We start from the raw sequence: 17983 nt of genomic DNA, 5'->3' as shown, positions 1-17983 counted from the left end.
CGCACGCTTTACCCACCCCACCCCACCCCCTATTCTCTCGCCTTTCCCGGAGGGGGGGGACTGAGGCAGCGAGGAAACGGCTGCGCGGCGCTGAGCTGTGCGGCAGGTTGAAGCTCGGCAGCCGGAGAGGCTCCCGCTGCCCCGGCATCGCGGCCAGACCCCGTCGCCTTCCCCTCCCCCGACAGCTGAAGCTGTTATGTGTTATGTAGCCCCGCTACATAACCTGCTCCCGTAAAGCTGGCACGCGCCCTTGTGCTCGGGGTGCACGCTACTCCGTGCCCGGGGCGGCACCGACCACCAACTTTGTTGCGGCAGCGCGCCTCGGCGCCCCGACCGGGCCGCTGCCGCCCACAGTGCCGGCAAGCCCTGCACGGCACCTCCGCCCTGGGTTCCTCGGAGCCAATCACGGAGCGTTTCCGCCCTGAGGGAAGGCTAGCCGTGACGCCACTTCGGTCCTGGGTTCCCAGCCAATCATGGAATGCTCCTGCCCTCAATGACGGCTCGCTCGGACACCACATCCGCCCTCACGGTCCAGCCAATCACGGAGCCGTTTTGGCCCTCGGTGAGGGCACGCCCTGACGTCACTTCCGCCCCCGGTTCCCTCCCACGTAATGGGTCTCAAGGCAGTTTGTTCCCTTAAAGCGCGGCTGTGCTTCAGAACGATGGCATTTCTTGAAATCTATAGGAAGCAGTCCGTGAAATATGATCTCGGAACCTCGCCTTTTAAGCATCAGAGGCAAACGTGCTATTTGTATATGCTCCTTAGAAGCTAAACTGTCAGTCTGCAATTGTTTTACCTTTACTGCAACTCAGGACCGCACTCGGAGCACGGACTCAATGCCGTGTGTGCTGTCTCCAGCTAGCTGTCAGGCACACACTGCTCCACGGAGAAGTCAAATTTCCTCTGAAATTGCTTACCCAAACCAGTATGAGACGCAATAGGAAACTAAGGAGGAAGCAACCTCTCCTCTGCACTCAGAGTCCGTCCTGCTGTCAGCTAGAGCATGGGACAGAAACCGTATTATTCAGATGCGGAGGTATCAAAGATGATCCTCTGAAGTCGCATCAGAGAACTTGAGGCTGGGGGCTGGCAGGAAGAAAAGTAACTAACAAGACAAGCCATCCTAAGTCTGTAAAAAAAAAAATAGAAAAAAAGGAAAATATAGAAAAAGGTCGGGGGGTGGGGGTGGGAAGCCAGTAAGAATCAGCCTGATAAAAGGTTTACAAATGAGATGAAGAAGAGGAGAAGGGGAGAGATTGTCTATGCAAGGCAAGAGACCCAGGAGGCAAAGGCTGAAGTGTAGGAAGGCAGACTAGAATGTGACGAGGAAACATACTGGCTTTCTATGAAGAACAGAGCTAGCAGCAAGGAAGTAATAATGGCAGACGAGGGAGACTAGTGCCTTTTCCTTTCACGTGAACATACTCCCTTCACTAGAGCATACTCCCCTTCAGTATGAAACGAGGACCAACGCTCACAAAATTCAGTTATAAAATAGGAAGCTGCCCTTTGGCAGTCTCTTTCTAAGTGCCCATACCCATCACTTGCTCCTCAAACACTTGCTCATATGTTAGAGAAATGCTCAATCAGTCTTGCTAAAAATACTAGCAGTGAGAGCCTAGACTCATCGCTCCACAAGCGAGTGAAAGCAATCATTCTGCCTCAGTGCAAACATGCAGTATCAGTATGGGACAGACCACTCACAGCCTAGAGCTTCTACTTTCTGTGCTTATTTTTTTTAGCATATATTCCTAACAGTTGCGATTTGTTATTAACAATCTATATTAAACATTTGATGTTTAATGGTAGCCTGCAACTCAGCTGTGTTCGGCATGGACAGGAAAGTGCTCAGTGGTAGGAACCTCATAAATTGCAAGTTAAGCAGGGAACCTACGTTATAAGACACGTGCAGAAACCGCAGCACCTGAATGTAAGCTAACTCCTTCTCTACGCTGGGTATCAAAAACCAACCCTGCATAACTCTCGACATTGCAGAAGCAAGTCCCAAGAATGTGCCCGTTGGAAAAAAAAATTGGGATGGCAACAGAATTCATTTCAGAAGAGTCTTTTGAGGCAAGACTTCTTGCAGCCTTCCAGTAACTCACCAACAGAAATACGCTTTTGTTATCAAAGATCTCTCTGCATTACAGTTTGTGACGTGCCAGTTTCACACATTTTCTAACCCAAGACCAGCTTCTCGATGCACCACTCGAACACAAAAGAACGGATTTAGTCTATGCTGCCTGAATTGTACTTTCCTCGGTCAGAAGGTAATATGGTTCGTTCTGGAAAGCATCATTTTTAAGTAACAACCTTCCCCACAGGGGCCAAACATTACGTTAACCAGCCCAGGAGATACTCATGCTATTTCATACATGACGATAACAGGGCAGATACTTGCTATATTCAATTTCTAAAGCGAGCCTCCTTTGGCAAAAGAAAACGCTATTTATTTATTTATTTAGATTTTTATTTTTTTTTAAACAATGCCGTGGGTTGCTGTTTTCAAAGGCCTCTCTGTCTTCTCTGATGAAGACATCTCTCATGTAATTATGGAAGCTGCAGCTGTTTCCACTGACAAGCTCTCAAAGTCCTGGGCTCACTAACCTGTGACAGCCATAATATCCAATTGCAGGTGACGGAATATTCTAGTTCTGCTCATTTCCTTTGAGGCCCAGAAAAGCTCATGACAACAGGAGTACCATGAAAGGACCCATAATATTACCTTTATTTTCAGCTTCTTCTAAGTCCTTCTCGTTTGCCAAGAGAATTTCTTCTCTCTGATCAGGTAATAAGTCAGCAAGACGATAAATAATCTCCGCTCTCCGAAAGAGAAAAGCTTCTGAACTGCATCCTTATATGAAGTCCATGGTGTTTGACATCTGGCTCACTTCAGCTCATTTCTGCTGACACATCTTCTCACTGTCTTGACTCCCTGAATGCTTGGAGCCAGCTGATTTTTTCCAGGACCCATTTGTGTTATAAACCTGTATTTTAAGACTTGCCACATGTTCCCAACCTTAAAGAGTGAGCACATACTGTTCTCTCACCTGCTCAGGCTGCAGAGCTGCCAGGGTTCTGCCACCAGCTCGAGACCTTTCACCCTGCTGCTCTGCTGGAGGGCCTGCCAAAACAAACAAACAAACAAACAAAACACAACCACAAGACATGCAGACAAAGGTTACAGCCCATGTGGGAGGAAAGGAACGCTAACCTTTCATCTTCCAACTCCTTACTCAAAGCAGGAAAACAGGTACGGTCCTAATAGACATATCAAAGAAATTCACTGTATGCCAGAACAGGAAAATCTGTATCAGATACCAAAATGCTGCCACGGTCCCCGAGCACAGCCCTTTTCAAGGCATCACGGAGATTCAGCAAGATCATCCAGGTCATAGGGGACAAACAAGCTTGTATCAAAGCTGCACACAGCTTGTATCAAAGAGACTTGACAAAGAGCAAAAGAATAGAAGGACGGCTAAATCTCAGGGCGTAGGAGAAAACTGAAAACAGGGAGGCATCCTTTGAAAAAGTTTAGTTAGACAACTAACGAAAAGAGAAAAGATTGCAAAACAACATGGGAATGTACAAACAGTACTGGAAGCCAAAAGCGGCCTGAGTAACAGCTTGCAGAATAGCTGCTCTCTCCACGCCTCTCCCTGTGCACACTGAAGGGTTCTTACAGAAGAAAGGTTTTCTTCGTGGCATGGATATCAAAGAACCTGTCTCAAACTGAAACGATACAGAACAAGTTTTGAAACAGAAGCAGAAGTAACAAGTCAAAAGGCTCACGCAGCATTTCACTAAGGAGTTCTCAAGTAGCTCACGGATAAGCTACGTTTTCATTTTTAACTCTCTTGAAATTGTCTGTAGGACAGATGACTTGAAATGTGACTAATAGGCCTGGACTTCTATTTCAGAAGCGTCCTACAGAAATTGCCAGAGCAGGAATTCCCACGTTAAGGAAAATAACAGGAGTTAAGAAAAGAACTAGCGGACGCTTGATTAAGAAGACTTAATTAAGGAGTGTTAAAACAGCTTTTTAAAGCGAGGTCATACTTTATAAAGTAGAGCGTATTTTCGTGTTCTTTGAAAAAGAGTGACACACGCGAGGAGATAAGAGTTCATTTTAAAAAGTTACCTGAGTATTTAAAGTGTGTTTTGGAAGACAGAAGACAAAAGAAAGAATGGGAGTAACCACGTTCCATGGTAGAGGAAGGGTCGCAGTAAGATTTCACCTTTACTTTTGCTGTTCACCATATTTGTAATTGTCTGAGACGTGGGGTTACAAGATGAAAAGCTTTATAGCTGATACAAATTTATTGCAGTAGGACAAAGTGAAAAGCGCTGATATCGCACTTTTTCCCAGAAAGGAACTTCTCGGAAAAGGAGCTAAGTTTCCTGGTGGACACCAACTTGAACACGAAACAGCAATGTGCCTTTGCTGCAAAAGCAGCTGAGGGTATCCTGGGTGGCATTAGGCAAAGTATTGCCAGCAGGTCAAGAAAGGCGATCCTCCCCCTCTGCTCAGGAACGGTGAGGCCGCACCTGGAGTGCTGGGCCTGGGCCTCCCAGTACAAGAGAGACCTGGACACACTGCAAAGAGTCCAGCGGAGGGCCACGAGGATGGTAAGGGACTGAAGCACCTTTCCTATGAGGACAGGCTGGGAGAGCTGGGACCGTTCGGCCTGGAGAAGAGGAGGCTTGGAGGGGATCTCATCGATGTCTGTAAATACACGAAGGGAGGGTGGAAGGAAGACAAAGCCAGACTTTTCTAACTGGTACCCAAGGAACAAAAAAGGAGGCAACAGACACAGGCCGAAACATAGGATGTTCCCCTCCTGTGGTTTCCTGAACATCAGTAAATACTTTTTCGCTGTGAGGGTGACTGAGCACTAGCGTAGGCTGCCCAGGGAGGTCGTGGAGTCACAGTCTTTGTGAGGTTTCAAAACCTGTTTGGACGTGGTCCTGGAAAACCAGATCTGGGTGGCTCTGCTTGAGCAGGGGTGTTGGACCGGGTGACCTCTGGAGGTCCTTCCAACCTCAACCAGCCTGTGATTCCTTTGCAGCCGCTATGCAACCAAATAGCAAGTACAATTCAAAGCAGATAAACGTGAAGAAATGCAGAGGCAAAAGGGGAAATCAGGCCTTGGTACTGCACATAATCCTATGAAAACATCACCTCAATGCTCATCAGCATTGAAGAGCAACTTACACGTTTAAGCTTTTGGAAAAGGCCTAGGAAAGGCAACAAGAAACATCACCAGTCTAATCAAAACTCAAAGTTAGCCTTGCTATCTCATAAACTGAGGGTTCATTTGCATCTTGGATGCTACACAGAATTTTATTTTTGCCTATCTTAAAAAGGTCACAGTAGAATAAAAACAGTTTCAGCCAAGAGAAACAGGGATCGCCAAACTTTTGGAACAGTTTCTGTAGAAAAGGACTAAGAAAAAACCTTTTTCATGTGACAAAGAGACGATGAGGGAAAAGACGATGTCTCATATCATAGAAGTTGAACAGAGATCGATCACCCATGTTCTCTTTCCATACAGAAGGCGGGGGCATCAAAAGCTAGCAGGAAGCAAACTTCAACGCTCCTCCTGCCCACAAACACACAGAAAATAAAGGAAGCAGTTCTCCACATAGTGCTAGCTCCAGAGTTTACGCACAATACCTAGTTAAGGCTCGTGACTGCTGTGACCCACAGATGCTAAGTGTTTACATGGGTTCAAAGGATATGGCCGATTTTTACAAGAAACACATTAAGCGTTTTTATACTCAAAGGCATTGGCTTGTCTTAAAGTGCAAGTCACAAGTATCGCTCTATACTCGTTCCATTCTGCTAAGATCACTGATCTTTGGTCTGATTTTCTGTGGCCCTTGTTACATTGTCACAGCAACACAGAGGCAGGAAAACATTCCTACATACGGTAACAAAAGACCGAGTCATTAAAAGAACTTACGACAAAAACCCAAACTACACACTATCTTAGTTCAGCCGTACATTCTATATGCACGCTTTCACCCTGAAATCTTCAATAATAGACGATAACCTCTAAGACTAAAAGCAATACAAATTCTACCTAGTTCTTTGAATGCAAGTCTGATGCAGCAAGTCATCAGCTGGAAGGAACCCGAGCAGAGGATTCAAGATGTTCTATTCCAACATTAAAAATTACCTTTCAAAAGCCGTTTGTCAAGCAGAGCGTAGTTTCCCATTTGTTGAACAGGCAGGCCTAGCCAAATTTCGACCCTAAACTTCCAGGAAATCTCTACAGCTCCCAATGTACATGTTACTTCCGTACTCACCTGCAGGTTTTACCTCTGAAAAAAAAGTTCCAACTTTCTTCCCTTCCACAACATCTGTGATGACATGACCCGAGATCTTTGGGTGGGTTCCACTTGCAATCACTGCAGAGGTGCCTCCTTGGAGGGCCCGCAGAGCTGCTTTCACCTGCGATGAAGGATAGAGCCAGTTCCCGAAAATGCACTTGTTATTTGAATCCCCATGCTCAACACGAATTCTTGCTCCACTTTGATCGCTTACGTTTCCCACCTGGGATTTGGTTCCAAATGTCACAGATTGTTGGTCTCCTGGGTAGGATATGTCAGTGAGCTTTGCATCATCGGATCCTGGAGGGCTGTCAAAGAGTCCTGAAATGAATAATAAAAAACTGTTAATGTTACATATCTTCTGTTCCAAAGCTCACCAGGGAAAAATAACTAAAGCCTTTGAGGCTAAAAACCTGTATTCCACTCTACAGGATTCAAAACTTCCACTGAACCCTCCTTTTGTGGAACTGAAAGGATGAAACACTAACATGCAGGCTCAAGATGTGTAACTTCACCGGAATTGTAGCTAGTGTGAGGAAACAGAATATCCACATGCTGAATAGTATCACGTACGCTGGGAAGTACCCACACTTCAGTGAGGTTAGAGAGAAAACCGGAAAGAAGTTTCCAGCTTTTATACGGTTCAGAATCAGGGCTGACACACAAGAGTGCACAACTGAACAAAGGACAGTCCTCTTCACCTAAAATCTCAGATGATATTCCCGAATGCTGTGTTGTACACTGACAAACCGGGCAACTTAGAAATATGTATAAAGGCTAACTATTGAGTTCTGCAAAGAAAGGACACAAGACTATAGACACACACTTATTCATTTTAAATAAATATTGTACTTTTATTTAACTATGTTCTGAGTTGAGCGATACTTCTGTTTACCTAACATGTAAACCCTAAACTCTACCGCCAAACTTCCCAGAAGTTCTATGCGAACAAACACGTCACAGATTAAAGCGCACAAGTGAAGAGTACCTGAACTCTTCCTTTACAGCTTGGGAAGGAAAGGACACTTCTTTCCATAAAGATACCACAGCAAATGAATAAGCTGTGAGGAAATGGGAGCGGTGTTTTCGTTTGTTTTTTTATTTTTTTTTTTTTTTAAGTTGTTTGGACTATCATTTTTGTTATTTTTTTTTCCTGAGGCAGTCATTTCAACTAGAATCAACCATGAAATCCATCTGAAACAGCTGGAAGAAACTGTGGTTATGAAAAGCCAACCTCCTTCCTTCTCAGGGCCTACAATATGGACCAAAGTCCAGAAGCCACCGAAGGAAACACGTCTGGAGATGATAAAAAGAGTACGTGATTTTGTTGATGTCCTGGTGTGAAACTGTACCTACCACCTTCCTCTTTCTAGAAAAGTACCTTCAGCATCAACAGGTGACACACTTCACGGCAGCACAGCTCACAAGACTAGACCGCTACCAGCCACACGTCTGGGAGACAGAAAAGCTAGCAAGCTCCAGGTATCTGGAAAGCAATATCCAGGACACGTAAAGTACCCATAAATCACTGAAAGACAGAATCCACTGCCAGAAGAAGCAAACGATTGTAGAATAGCGTTCGGCTTACATGCAGGGAAAGACTATGTATTTAGAATCAGGAGTGTTACTCGTGACTATATACAATTCCGAGGAGCTAGCAGAAGTACCGTAGCGTCCACACAGGGCGTGCCTTCCAATCCTTTTACCGGCTTTGTTGCCCTCCTCTGTACGCTTTCAGGGATCTTAACGTTCTTTTTATATTGTAGAGCCCAGAATCGCACACAATATTGAAGGAGAGGCTTCGCCAACGCTAAATACAGTGGGAGAATCACCTCTTTTGACCAGCTGGCTACGCTGTGTTTAATATATCCCAAAATACTAGACGATAACCTGTGCTTCTGAATCCTTTAGCTATCTTCCCAGGGCCCTGAAATTTATTTTGATTGAACACACACTTCTTGCTGCAACTTTGTTGGTACCCACGTGAAAGAGCAGGAGTAGGGAATAATCTGAAGTTTGAACTAAGCTCGTAAGCTCGCTAGCAATGTCCCTGATCCAAGCCCCAGGCTGGTAGAAAAGCTCTCGGTAAAGATGGTCTGGTCTGCAGATGGGAGCCTCTGTTCCCTTCAGAAGGCAGTCACCTGTGACTATAACCTGGCACTATTTCTTCACAACGCTGGCCTTGATCTCTCGATCACTCTGCAATTCCACGAAAGGAATTGCCTCCCAAGTCGTTCTTGACTGACCACAACTAGCGTTCCAGAAAGCCCTGCAAGCACTTGTTCATTATTTCTAGGATAGTTCTTAAAGCTGAAGCGGGACAAAGTTTTGTCCACAAAGGCCTTCGGGGAGACTTCTGAAAGGAAAACCAGGCCAAACCAAAAAACTAGGAACAGCAAGCGGCGTGTACGTCAGTTTTGCTAACAGAGTAACACTAACGTACTAGAAATTTCCACGTTCTTTGCCCTCTGCCTTGAAAGTCTCACCCAATTCTGTCAGTGTTCACCATCAGCTTCTTTTTTTTTTTTTTAAATTTTCGCATGGACATCTGAGAAAAACATTTCGAGTCCCCGTCATCGAGGGAGAAGAGGAGAGGAAAAAAAAGGAAAAAGAAAGGGGGGTGGGGAAGAAGCACAGCCATTCCTTTCCTCAGTAATGTGAGCAAAAAGCTCAGGCGCTCGGCAACAACAGAATCATAGAATATTCTGAGTTGGAAGGGACCACCGAGGATCATCGTTAAGGATCACCGAGTCAAACAACGCGCTTTGGAAGACAAAACACAGAAGAACCTGCACGTTATTTAATCTCAGCGATGGAGTCACGTGTATTTGTACCCGCTCATTTCTTCACCTGCCAGTTTATTGTGCTACAGATGTTACAGAACACGCAAACTACAAGGTTACTACTACTTTTCGTAACCGATGCGATCTTTGGTAGGACTAGCTGTGTAAGAGAGCCACCAAAATCCCCTTCACGTGTATTACTGCACGTGTACTACTACTTACGTGTATTTACTGCAATCTGGTTCGATATGCTCACAGAGAAACCAATGAAAAATCCGCCCTTTCTTTCAGAAAAAAAATAATAATAAAATAACTACGACACGGTAAGGAAAAAAAGCTGAACATGCGGTCCTTTACCAACGGGCAGATCCAACATCAGCACAAGGAGTTTTTGGTCATGTGAGCAATCACCTACACCAGCCATCAGGACAAGCCAAACGCACGCACATGAGACTCCACTTAAAAAACATGTAAAGTTCCTTTATAGCTTATGGAAGTAACAACCTACATCTTAGATGCAGTTAGACTGCATCGGTTTAGGGACTGCCTCCTTCCAAAAAAAAAAAAATCCTCCAATCTGTTCATCCGTTCACAGTTCTGCAAATTCAATCAGGCCTTTGAGCCTGAGGTGCAGGAAAGTTACTAGAGCACACCTGGATTTCACCCGGAGGTCGCTGCGACTTACCCGGACAGCTGGGACAGACGGGCTGCTCTTTCTCCTGGGAAACCTGCGACTGCAGCACGCCAGCTGCAGCTTTCCTCCCTTCAGCTGCTGCGCCACCTTCGCTCGGCGACAAACCCCGCGGGGGTCCCAGCGGCGGGGAGCTGCTTCTGCCCTGGTGAGCCGCAGGGAAAGGAGAGAGCCGGCCGTCAGCACGCGGGGGGAGGAAAACCTCCGAGGCGCAGCCCGACGATCGAGCGCAGCGAGGACCCGCGCCCGGCCGCCGCAGCCCCCACCCCTCCCGGCCCGACGCTCCGGGGAAGCGCCCCCGAAGGCTCTCGCTCGCCTCACCGCCGGCAGCCGCGCTCGCAGCCAGCGGCAACCTGCGCCTCCCGGCGCGCACGGCCCGGCCCCGGCCCCGGCTCGGGAAAAGACCGGCCGCGCACCACAGAACTACAGCTCCCAGCATGCCGCGGGACGGAGCAGTCCATCCGACGCAGAGGGGAGTCGGCCAAGCGCACACAACCCCCCTCCCCACCGCACTCTCTGTGCGCCGCTTCGCCCCCCTCTCCCCCAGCCCTCCGAAGCCCCGCGCAGTGCAGACCCCGCCGCACGCCCGGTCCGCTCCGCTCCGGTCCGGCGCGGCGCCGCCCCCGCCCCGCACAAGGGCCGTTTCCGCAGAAGCCGCCGACCGCGTGGCGCCCCAACCGCCCGCCGCCTCGTCCCCTCCCGGCCCGGCCCGGCCCGGGGCGGCACCGACCACCAACCTCGTTGCGGCACCGCGCCTCGGCGGCCCAGCCCGAGCTGAGCCCAGCGCGGCCCGGCCCGATAGCTTCCGCCCATAGTGCCGGCAAGCCCTGCACGGCACCTCCGCCCTGCGTTCCTCCGAGCCAATCACGGAGCGCTTCCGCCCTGAGTTAAGGCTAGCCGTGACGCCACTTCCGCCCTCACGGTCCAGCCAATCACGGCGCCGCTTCCCTGTGGGAAGGCGACCCTGAGGCTGCCCCTGTGCTGCCTTTTTTTTATTTTTTTATTTTATTTTTTTTTAAAGAAGGCGCGGGTGTTCTTGGTCCTCCCTCGTCAAGTATATCTGCGAGAAACATCTCAAATAATTTTCTTGACACACGATCTTCTCTGAGGCTATTTTATTCGCGGTTGCAGTGGCGGGCGTCCTGCCGATCAGGAGCGCATTGCAGTAAGCACAGCATCAACTTTTATTCCCTATTCCCCGACGCCTGATCCCCTCCCCTGTGTCCTCATTGGCCGAGTACTGCAGGTTCACAAGCTGCTCGACGCTCCTCTATACCATGTATGTACAATTTTACTTCTTTTTCAACCCTTTAATTTCTCCCTTCTTATTTCCTTTTTTTTTTTTTTTTTCCCTTTTCTTATGTTTCAGGAACCTGTGATCCTTGTTTTACCGTTCCCACGCTGCTCAGCCTGTTTTTCCTCAAGCTTCTGCCTTATTTCGGAACAGTGAGGCTGCCTACTGTCCGCTTACCCACGTAGCGTTTCTCCTCATTATGACTGCACAACTACCTCGGAATACAGAAAATTAGTTCTCTACTGCAAAAACACAACTTAGTTTCTCACAGTTCCCTCCTCTCCTTTCCTTACTCCTACTGTTGTTTTTGCACCTCTTCACGTACCGCGCTCTTGAGTTTCTCCAACGTTAAGGCGCAATAGTCTTCTTCGGATGTCACGGGGGATGGTAGGCGTACAATGCCATTATTTTTACAATACCAACAAATAGTGGTTTGAGCCAATTCTGTTCAGGTAACCACGAAGTTAGTTTCTCCCAAATGTTTCTAAATGCCCAGGAACTGTCATCTTGAGCTACTCTATGTAGGATCTTTCCCCCCCACGCCCCCCCAGTATACTTTTTTTTCCCCCCAAATATCAGTCAAATTCGTCCCGTTTGATCTACATCTATACAGCAACTAGCATTAATTACAGTGCACGCTCCTCCTTATGAGGTTATTAATGAATCTAATACTATTCGATTCTACAGTCCTATTTTTGCAAACTTATCAAACTTATTTTCTAGTTCTTCAGTTATAGCGGAGATATTTACAATCGCTTTTTCTAATTCACCCACCCCTAACCAAGGTAAAAACCACCTTGCAAAGCTGTGAAATACTAGAGAATTTTACTAGAGAATTGTCTGGAGTCCGCTTAATCCTGCGTGTGGTCTCAAGGGGCCTTTGGCTTTGTGGGTCTTCAATAATAGTTACGTTTGGAATTATTGCCTCCAGGGTGCAAGCTCCCTTCCATCCCAGGGGCAACACCTTCCTGGCTTTATTGCCACGTAGCCAGTACCACCTCTCGCCATTTGGGACAGGCCATCCAGTTGCAGGATTCTCACGTTGCATCTGCCGTGCGCTATGTATATTGGCGTTCCTGTGGCTACCATATTTGGTGCAGTGTGGATTATTCCCTGCGTGGATAGTTCCACACCCAGGGTCAGTACTATCGCCCCCTGAGTTTCTATCAATGTTGTTTAAAAGGCACCTTCGATAACGCGGTATATTGTAGCCAGGATTACGCGCAGGGAGTGTGAGAAACACTCCGTAGCCAGTAGCTTAGGCTCAGGCGAGGATCTCAGTGAAGTAGTAATTTATTTGCGATCGCAATGGCACGTGTCCCACAAGCAGGAGCGCGCCTACTAGTCACACAGTACGGTTTATGTACTTTCTTTCTCGACGACCGGGACCCTCCCCTGTTTCCCCATTGACTGGGTATTCCGGGTTCACAACCTATCCGACGCTTCACAGACACTACGTGGCCTTCAGTTGCTGGCCTGTTCAATTTCAAATTTCTTTTGACTTTTTTACTGTTTGAAGTGGTAATGTTTCTTCACTGATCTGACTTGACACCGTGATTTTCACCTAGCTGCTCTGAGGAGTCCGGTTGTCTGCATTTTACAAGGTTGTCCGTTAAGCTTTCTTATCACTGCGAGCCTATCTCAACACCGCATTCCTTCCCTCTAAACAACGTAACTCTGCAAAAACAACATTTTTATTCCCACAATTCCCCCCTTTTCTTCTTTATAAATTGTTGATTTTTGCAAAACTTTTCTCTGCGGTGTAATTTGGTAGATCTCTTCCTCTTCTTCACCTTCTTTGCTTTCCATCCCCTCTAATATCATCACCTTACGTGAGTAAGGTGGTGGCTCCACGGTCATTTCTTTCGATAGTGCAGTTTCAGTGAACCGCTGTACTAGTACTTTTACACAGGGGATAATGCAACAACCAAGGGTCGTCAAAACTCCTGCTACTACGATCAAGGATGCAGATACGGACGCCAGGACCCCTTTCCATTTACCAAACCAAGATTCCGAACATCCTGTGATGGAAGTGCCTGTTCCTAATCATTCTGCCAATTCACTGGCAAGGGTGGTAAGCCCTTGCAACGCTCTAGTTACTGTGCCATCTGGGGCAGTATTGTTGGGTATAAAAGTGCAACAATGGTTGCTCAGTATCACACACACACACACACACACACACACACACCTCCTTTCTCCGCGATCAACATATCTAATCTATTCTGTTTTCCCAAGCCATTTTGCTGGTGGCATCTAGTTGTTCAGCGATTTCTCTTATCACATCCCTTGTATGATTTATGAATATCTGCTGACTATAATAAATACTCTTATTGATTGTTACCCACCAGAACAGCGACTCAAACCCTGCAGCAATTTGATTCCTGGCTTTCTGTTCATCGGGAACTCCTCTAGGCACCCCAAGAGAATCTATGTACCCTCTATCATCAAATGATATTCCTAAGCCTCTTTTACTTCTTCTGGGTATTTGTGATGTTTCTCTTTCAAATGCCAGGGTGAAGGGTATAGCTAATTGAACAAGTGCAAAAATGCCTCCCGAATTAGATGGTAGGGTGGACCATAAGATCTTCCCTCCGCAGTACCACCACAGATCTGCCCTGGGGATCTCAAGTCTTGAGCAGTTTCCCATCAGGTCCTTGGTAGCATTCAAGGTCCTCGTGCACAAGGCAAATTCTCCCAGATGCCGGGTAGCGCTCACACCCTGCCCTGAGAGGCAAGCTGCATGGTCACCTTTAGCTGTAGAGAATGCAGGGGGAACCCTGATATTGCTATCACGCAAGGAAGGGAACAGCAAAGAGAGAGACTTACAGGCCTCATTTCCCCAGGCAGTCTTTTCTTGGTACAATGCAATCATACATTGCATCCCCTGGGAATCCCTGGTCCACCCCAATGGGAAGGGCACTATCCGGGCAGTCGGTCGTCCCGAGGCACAAGCATAGCAAGTGCTACGGTTGAGACTCTGGACAGCATATTTGACCCATTCTATCCAGGCATTCACATCCCCATACCCTGTTTCAATCTCAAATGTTTGAACTGCCACATTTCAAAGAGAGCCTCCTGTTTTCTCTCCTGTTTTCTCCTTGAGTTTCTCCCTTTCTCTGATGGCAATAGAGGATCGTTTCCATACAGCTGTTCTCAATCTGGCTGTTGGGTCTCTCCCAGTTACTTGTTCTCTCTGCTCAGTTGTCATTGGGCATTTAAATCTCCACAAGCTAACACCTCACAAGCATCAAACATGACAGATTGTGGTACATAACCTTCTGTCACATTCACCCCTATTTTGACGGGGTATCCCATCTTACTATTATCTGGTCATGCCTTTTCCAAGTTGCCAATTGACCAAGCCCTTCTCTGAGGCCTACAGTCACTAGAAACAAAATTAATAGTTGATTTTTCCCGGTCATTATTTTTAACCCTTAGGTTTCCAAATAATTACCAATACAAAGAGTAAGATATATGTACCCTACTACTAGAACAAAAACCCCTTGGGAGCACTTTGATTCGCTATAGGCCAGTCCTTTCTCATATGATTTCTGTGTTGTGCATTATTATTATTCCAGCCAGGATCAGCAAGGATCCTACTAGTTGTTACCTCACAAAGAAGGATGTACCTATCTCTACTTGGAAACGCATCAGTCCGTAGACTCTGACCCACCTAAAGACCCCTGCAACTGACTGAAGGAAAAACAAAGCACTTACCCCAAACTGCAGCCCAGGCAGAATGAGCTCTCTGATGGGATGCCTGTGACTCAGTTACCATTAGGCCCTGCCTGGAACCCAAAGCCAATCACCTGGGAAAGGGGAGGGGCAAAGCACAAAAAAGTAGAAAGCAGAAAGAGAGCAGGAGAAGCAGCAGCTGTTTTTCTTTTCCTTTATTTTTTTCTAGCTTATCTGAACAGCATGCAGAGTGCAGACCGGAGAACTGGCGTCTCTCTAGAAGCAACAATACCAATGCTTTTGCTTCAGCTTTGAATATTGAAATGACAATATGAGAAAGCAAGTTACTGAAGCTAACTGGAATTAGCTCAACTTTTCTTCTGCACAGGAAGAAAAATTTAGCAGCATAACATATTACACCCCAAAACCAAAATCAATGTAGTAACATCACTCGCAGGAAAAAATGTAGTAAATGATGTAGTAACATCACTCGTGGCCCCGCGGCGCCTGCAGTACCCACTTTTCGCCAACAGGCGGCGCAGAGGGCGCCACAGCGTATGAGCGGCCCCGCGGCGCCTGCAGTACCCACTTTTCGCCACCTGGTGGCGCAGAGGGCGCCACAGCGTATGCGCGGCCCCGCGGCGCCTGCAGTACCCACTTTTGGCCACCAGGCGGCGGCAGAGGCCGCCAGGGGGAGCCACCGCGCATGCGCGGCCCCTGGGCGCCTGCAGTACCCACCTTTGGCCACCAGGCGGCGGCAGAGGGCGCCAGGGGGCGCCACCGCGCATGCGCGGCCCCGGGACGCCTGCAGTACCCACTTTTGGCCACCAGGCGGCGGCAGAGGGTGCCAGGGGGCGCCACCGCGCATGCGTGGCCCCGCGGCGCCTGCAATACCCACTTTTGGCCACCAGGCGGCGGCAGAGGGCGCCAGGGGGCGCCACCGCGCATGCGCGGCCCCGCGGCGCCTGCAATACCCACGTTTGGCCACCAGGCGGCGGCAGAGGGCGCCAGGGGGCGCCACCGCGCATGCGCGGCCCCGCGGCGCCTGCAATACCCACTTTTGGCCACCAGGCGGCGGCAGAGGCCGCCAGGGGGCGCCACCACGCATGCGTGGCCCCGCGGCGCCTGCAATACCCACTTTTGGCCTCCAGGCGGCGGCAGAGGGCACCAGGGGGCGCCACCACGCATGCGCGGCCCCGGGGCGCCTGCAGTACCCACTTTTCGCCACCTGGTGGCGCAGAGGGCGCCACAGCGTATGCGCGGCCCCGAAGCGCCTGCAGTACCCACATTTCGCCACCAGGCGGCGCAGAGGGCGCCACAGCGTATGCAGTGCCCCGAGGCGCCTGCAGTACCCACTTTTCGCCACCTGGTGGCGCAGAGGGCGCCACAGCGTATGCGCGGCCCCGCGGCGCCTGCAGTACCCACTTTTGGCCACCAGGCGGCGGCAGAGGCCGCCAGGGGGCGCCACAGCGTATGCGCGGCCCCGCGGCGCCTGCAGTACCCACTTTTGGCCACCAGGCGGCGGCAGAGGGCGCCAGGGGGCGCCACCGCGCATGCGTGGCCCCGCGGCGCCTGCAGTACCCACTTTTGGCCACCAGGCGGCGGCAGAGGCCGCCAGGGGGCGCCACCGCGCATGCGCGGCCCCGGGGCGCCTGCAGTACCCACTTTTCGCCACCAGGCGGCGCAGAGGGCGCCACAGCGTATGCAGTGCCCCGAGGCGCCTGCAGTACCCACTTTTCGCCACCTGGTGGCGCAGAGGGCGCCACAGCGTATGCGCGGCCCCGCGGCGCCTGCAGTACCCACTTTTGGCCACCAGGCGGCGGCAGAGGCCGCCAGGGGGCGCCACCGCGCATGCGCGGCCCCGGGGCGCCTGCAGTACCCACCTTTGGCCACCAGGCGGCGGCAGAGGCCGCCAGGGGGCGCCACCGCGCATGCGCGGCCCCGGGGCGTCTGCAGTACCCACCTTTGGCCACCAGGCGGCGGCAGAGGGCGCCAGGGGGCGCCACCGCCCATGCGCGGCCCCGGGGCGCCTCCAGTACCCACTTTTGGCCACCAGGCGGCGGCAGAGGCCGCCAGGGGGCGCCACCGCGCATGCGCGGCCCCGCGGCGCCTGCAATACCCACGTTTGGCCACCAGGCGGCGGCAGAGGGCGCCAGGGGGCGCCACCGCGCATGCGCGGCCCCGCGGCGCCTGCAATACCCACTTTTGGCCACCAGGCGGCGGCAGAGGGCGCCAGGGGGCGCCACCGCGCATGCGCGGCCCCGGGGCGCCTGCAGTACCCACCTTTGGCCACCAGGCGGCGGCAGAGGGCGCCGGGGGCGCCACAGCGCATGCGCGGCCCCGCGGCGCCTGCAGTACCCACTTTTGGCCACCTGGTGGCGCAGAGGGCGCCACAGCGTATGCGGTGCCCCGAGGCGCCTGCAGTACCCACTTTTCGCCACCTGGTGGCGCAGAGGGCGCCACAGCGTATGCGGTGCCCCGAGGCGCCTGCAGTACCCACTTTTCGCCACCTGGTGGCGCAGAGGGCGCCACCGCGCATGCGCGGCACCGGGGCGCCTGCAGTACCCACTTTTGGCCACCAGGCGGCGGCAGAGGGCGCCAGGGGGCGCCACCGCGCATGCGCGGCCCCGCGGCGCCTGCAATACCCACGTTTGGCCACCAGGCGGCGGCAGAGGGCGCCAGGGGGCGCCACCGCGCATGCGCGGCCCCGGGGCGCCTGCAGTACCCACTTTTGGCCACCAGGCGGCGGCAGAGGCCGCCAGGGGGCGCCACAGCATATGCGCGGCCCCGAGGCGCCTGCAGTACCCACTTTTCGCCACCTGGTGGCGCAGAGGGCGCCACAGCGTATGCGGTGCCCCGAGGCGCCTGCTGTACCCACTTTTCGCCACCTGGTGGCGCAGAGGGCGCCACAGCGTATGCGCGGCCCCGCGGCGCCTGCAGTACCCACTTTTCGCCACCAGGCGGCGGTAGAGGGCGCCACAGCGTATGCGGTGCCCCGAGGCGCCTGCAGTACCCACTTTTCGCCACCAGGTGGCGCAGAAGGCCCCAGGGGGCGCCACAGCGTATGCGCTGACCCAAGGCGCCTGCAGTACCGGATTTTCACCAGCAGGTGGCGGAAGGGGGCATTCAAAGGCGCCACCGCACATGCGTGGCCCCGCCGCCTGCAGTACCCGCTTCTCGCCGGCAGGATGCATCCTGAGGGC

General features: G+C 51.1%; 1 protein-coding gene across 1 annotated transcript; it reads right to left on the bottom strand.

The window, feature by feature from the left end:
- Positions 1-2449: 2449 nt before the first annotated feature.
- LOC310900167 (uncharacterized protein) lies at positions 2450-17974 on the bottom strand (the record flags this gene model as incomplete). Its single annotated transcript, XM_083837658.1, has 12 exons — positions 2450-2608; positions 2727-2781; positions 3052-3125; positions 6314-6458; positions 6561-6658; positions 9806-9956; positions 10549-10693; positions 15301-15379; positions 15999-16146; positions 16446-16524; positions 17590-17668; positions 17728-17974. The coding sequence occupies 12 exons, from the start codon at positions 17972-17974 to the stop codon at positions 2604-2606; spliced, it is 1305 nt and encodes a 434-aa protein (XP_083693784.1). The 3' UTR covers positions 2450-2603.
- Positions 17975-17983: the final 9 nt, after the last annotated feature.

Source organism: Anser anser (assembly GCF_964211835.1).
Source record: "Anser anser genome assembly, chromosome: 5".
In the NCBI taxonomy this organism is placed as follows: Eukaryota; Metazoa; Chordata; class Aves; order Anseriformes; family Anatidae; genus Anser; species Anser anser.
This window is presented reverse-complemented; position numbering and strand designations above follow the sequence as displayed.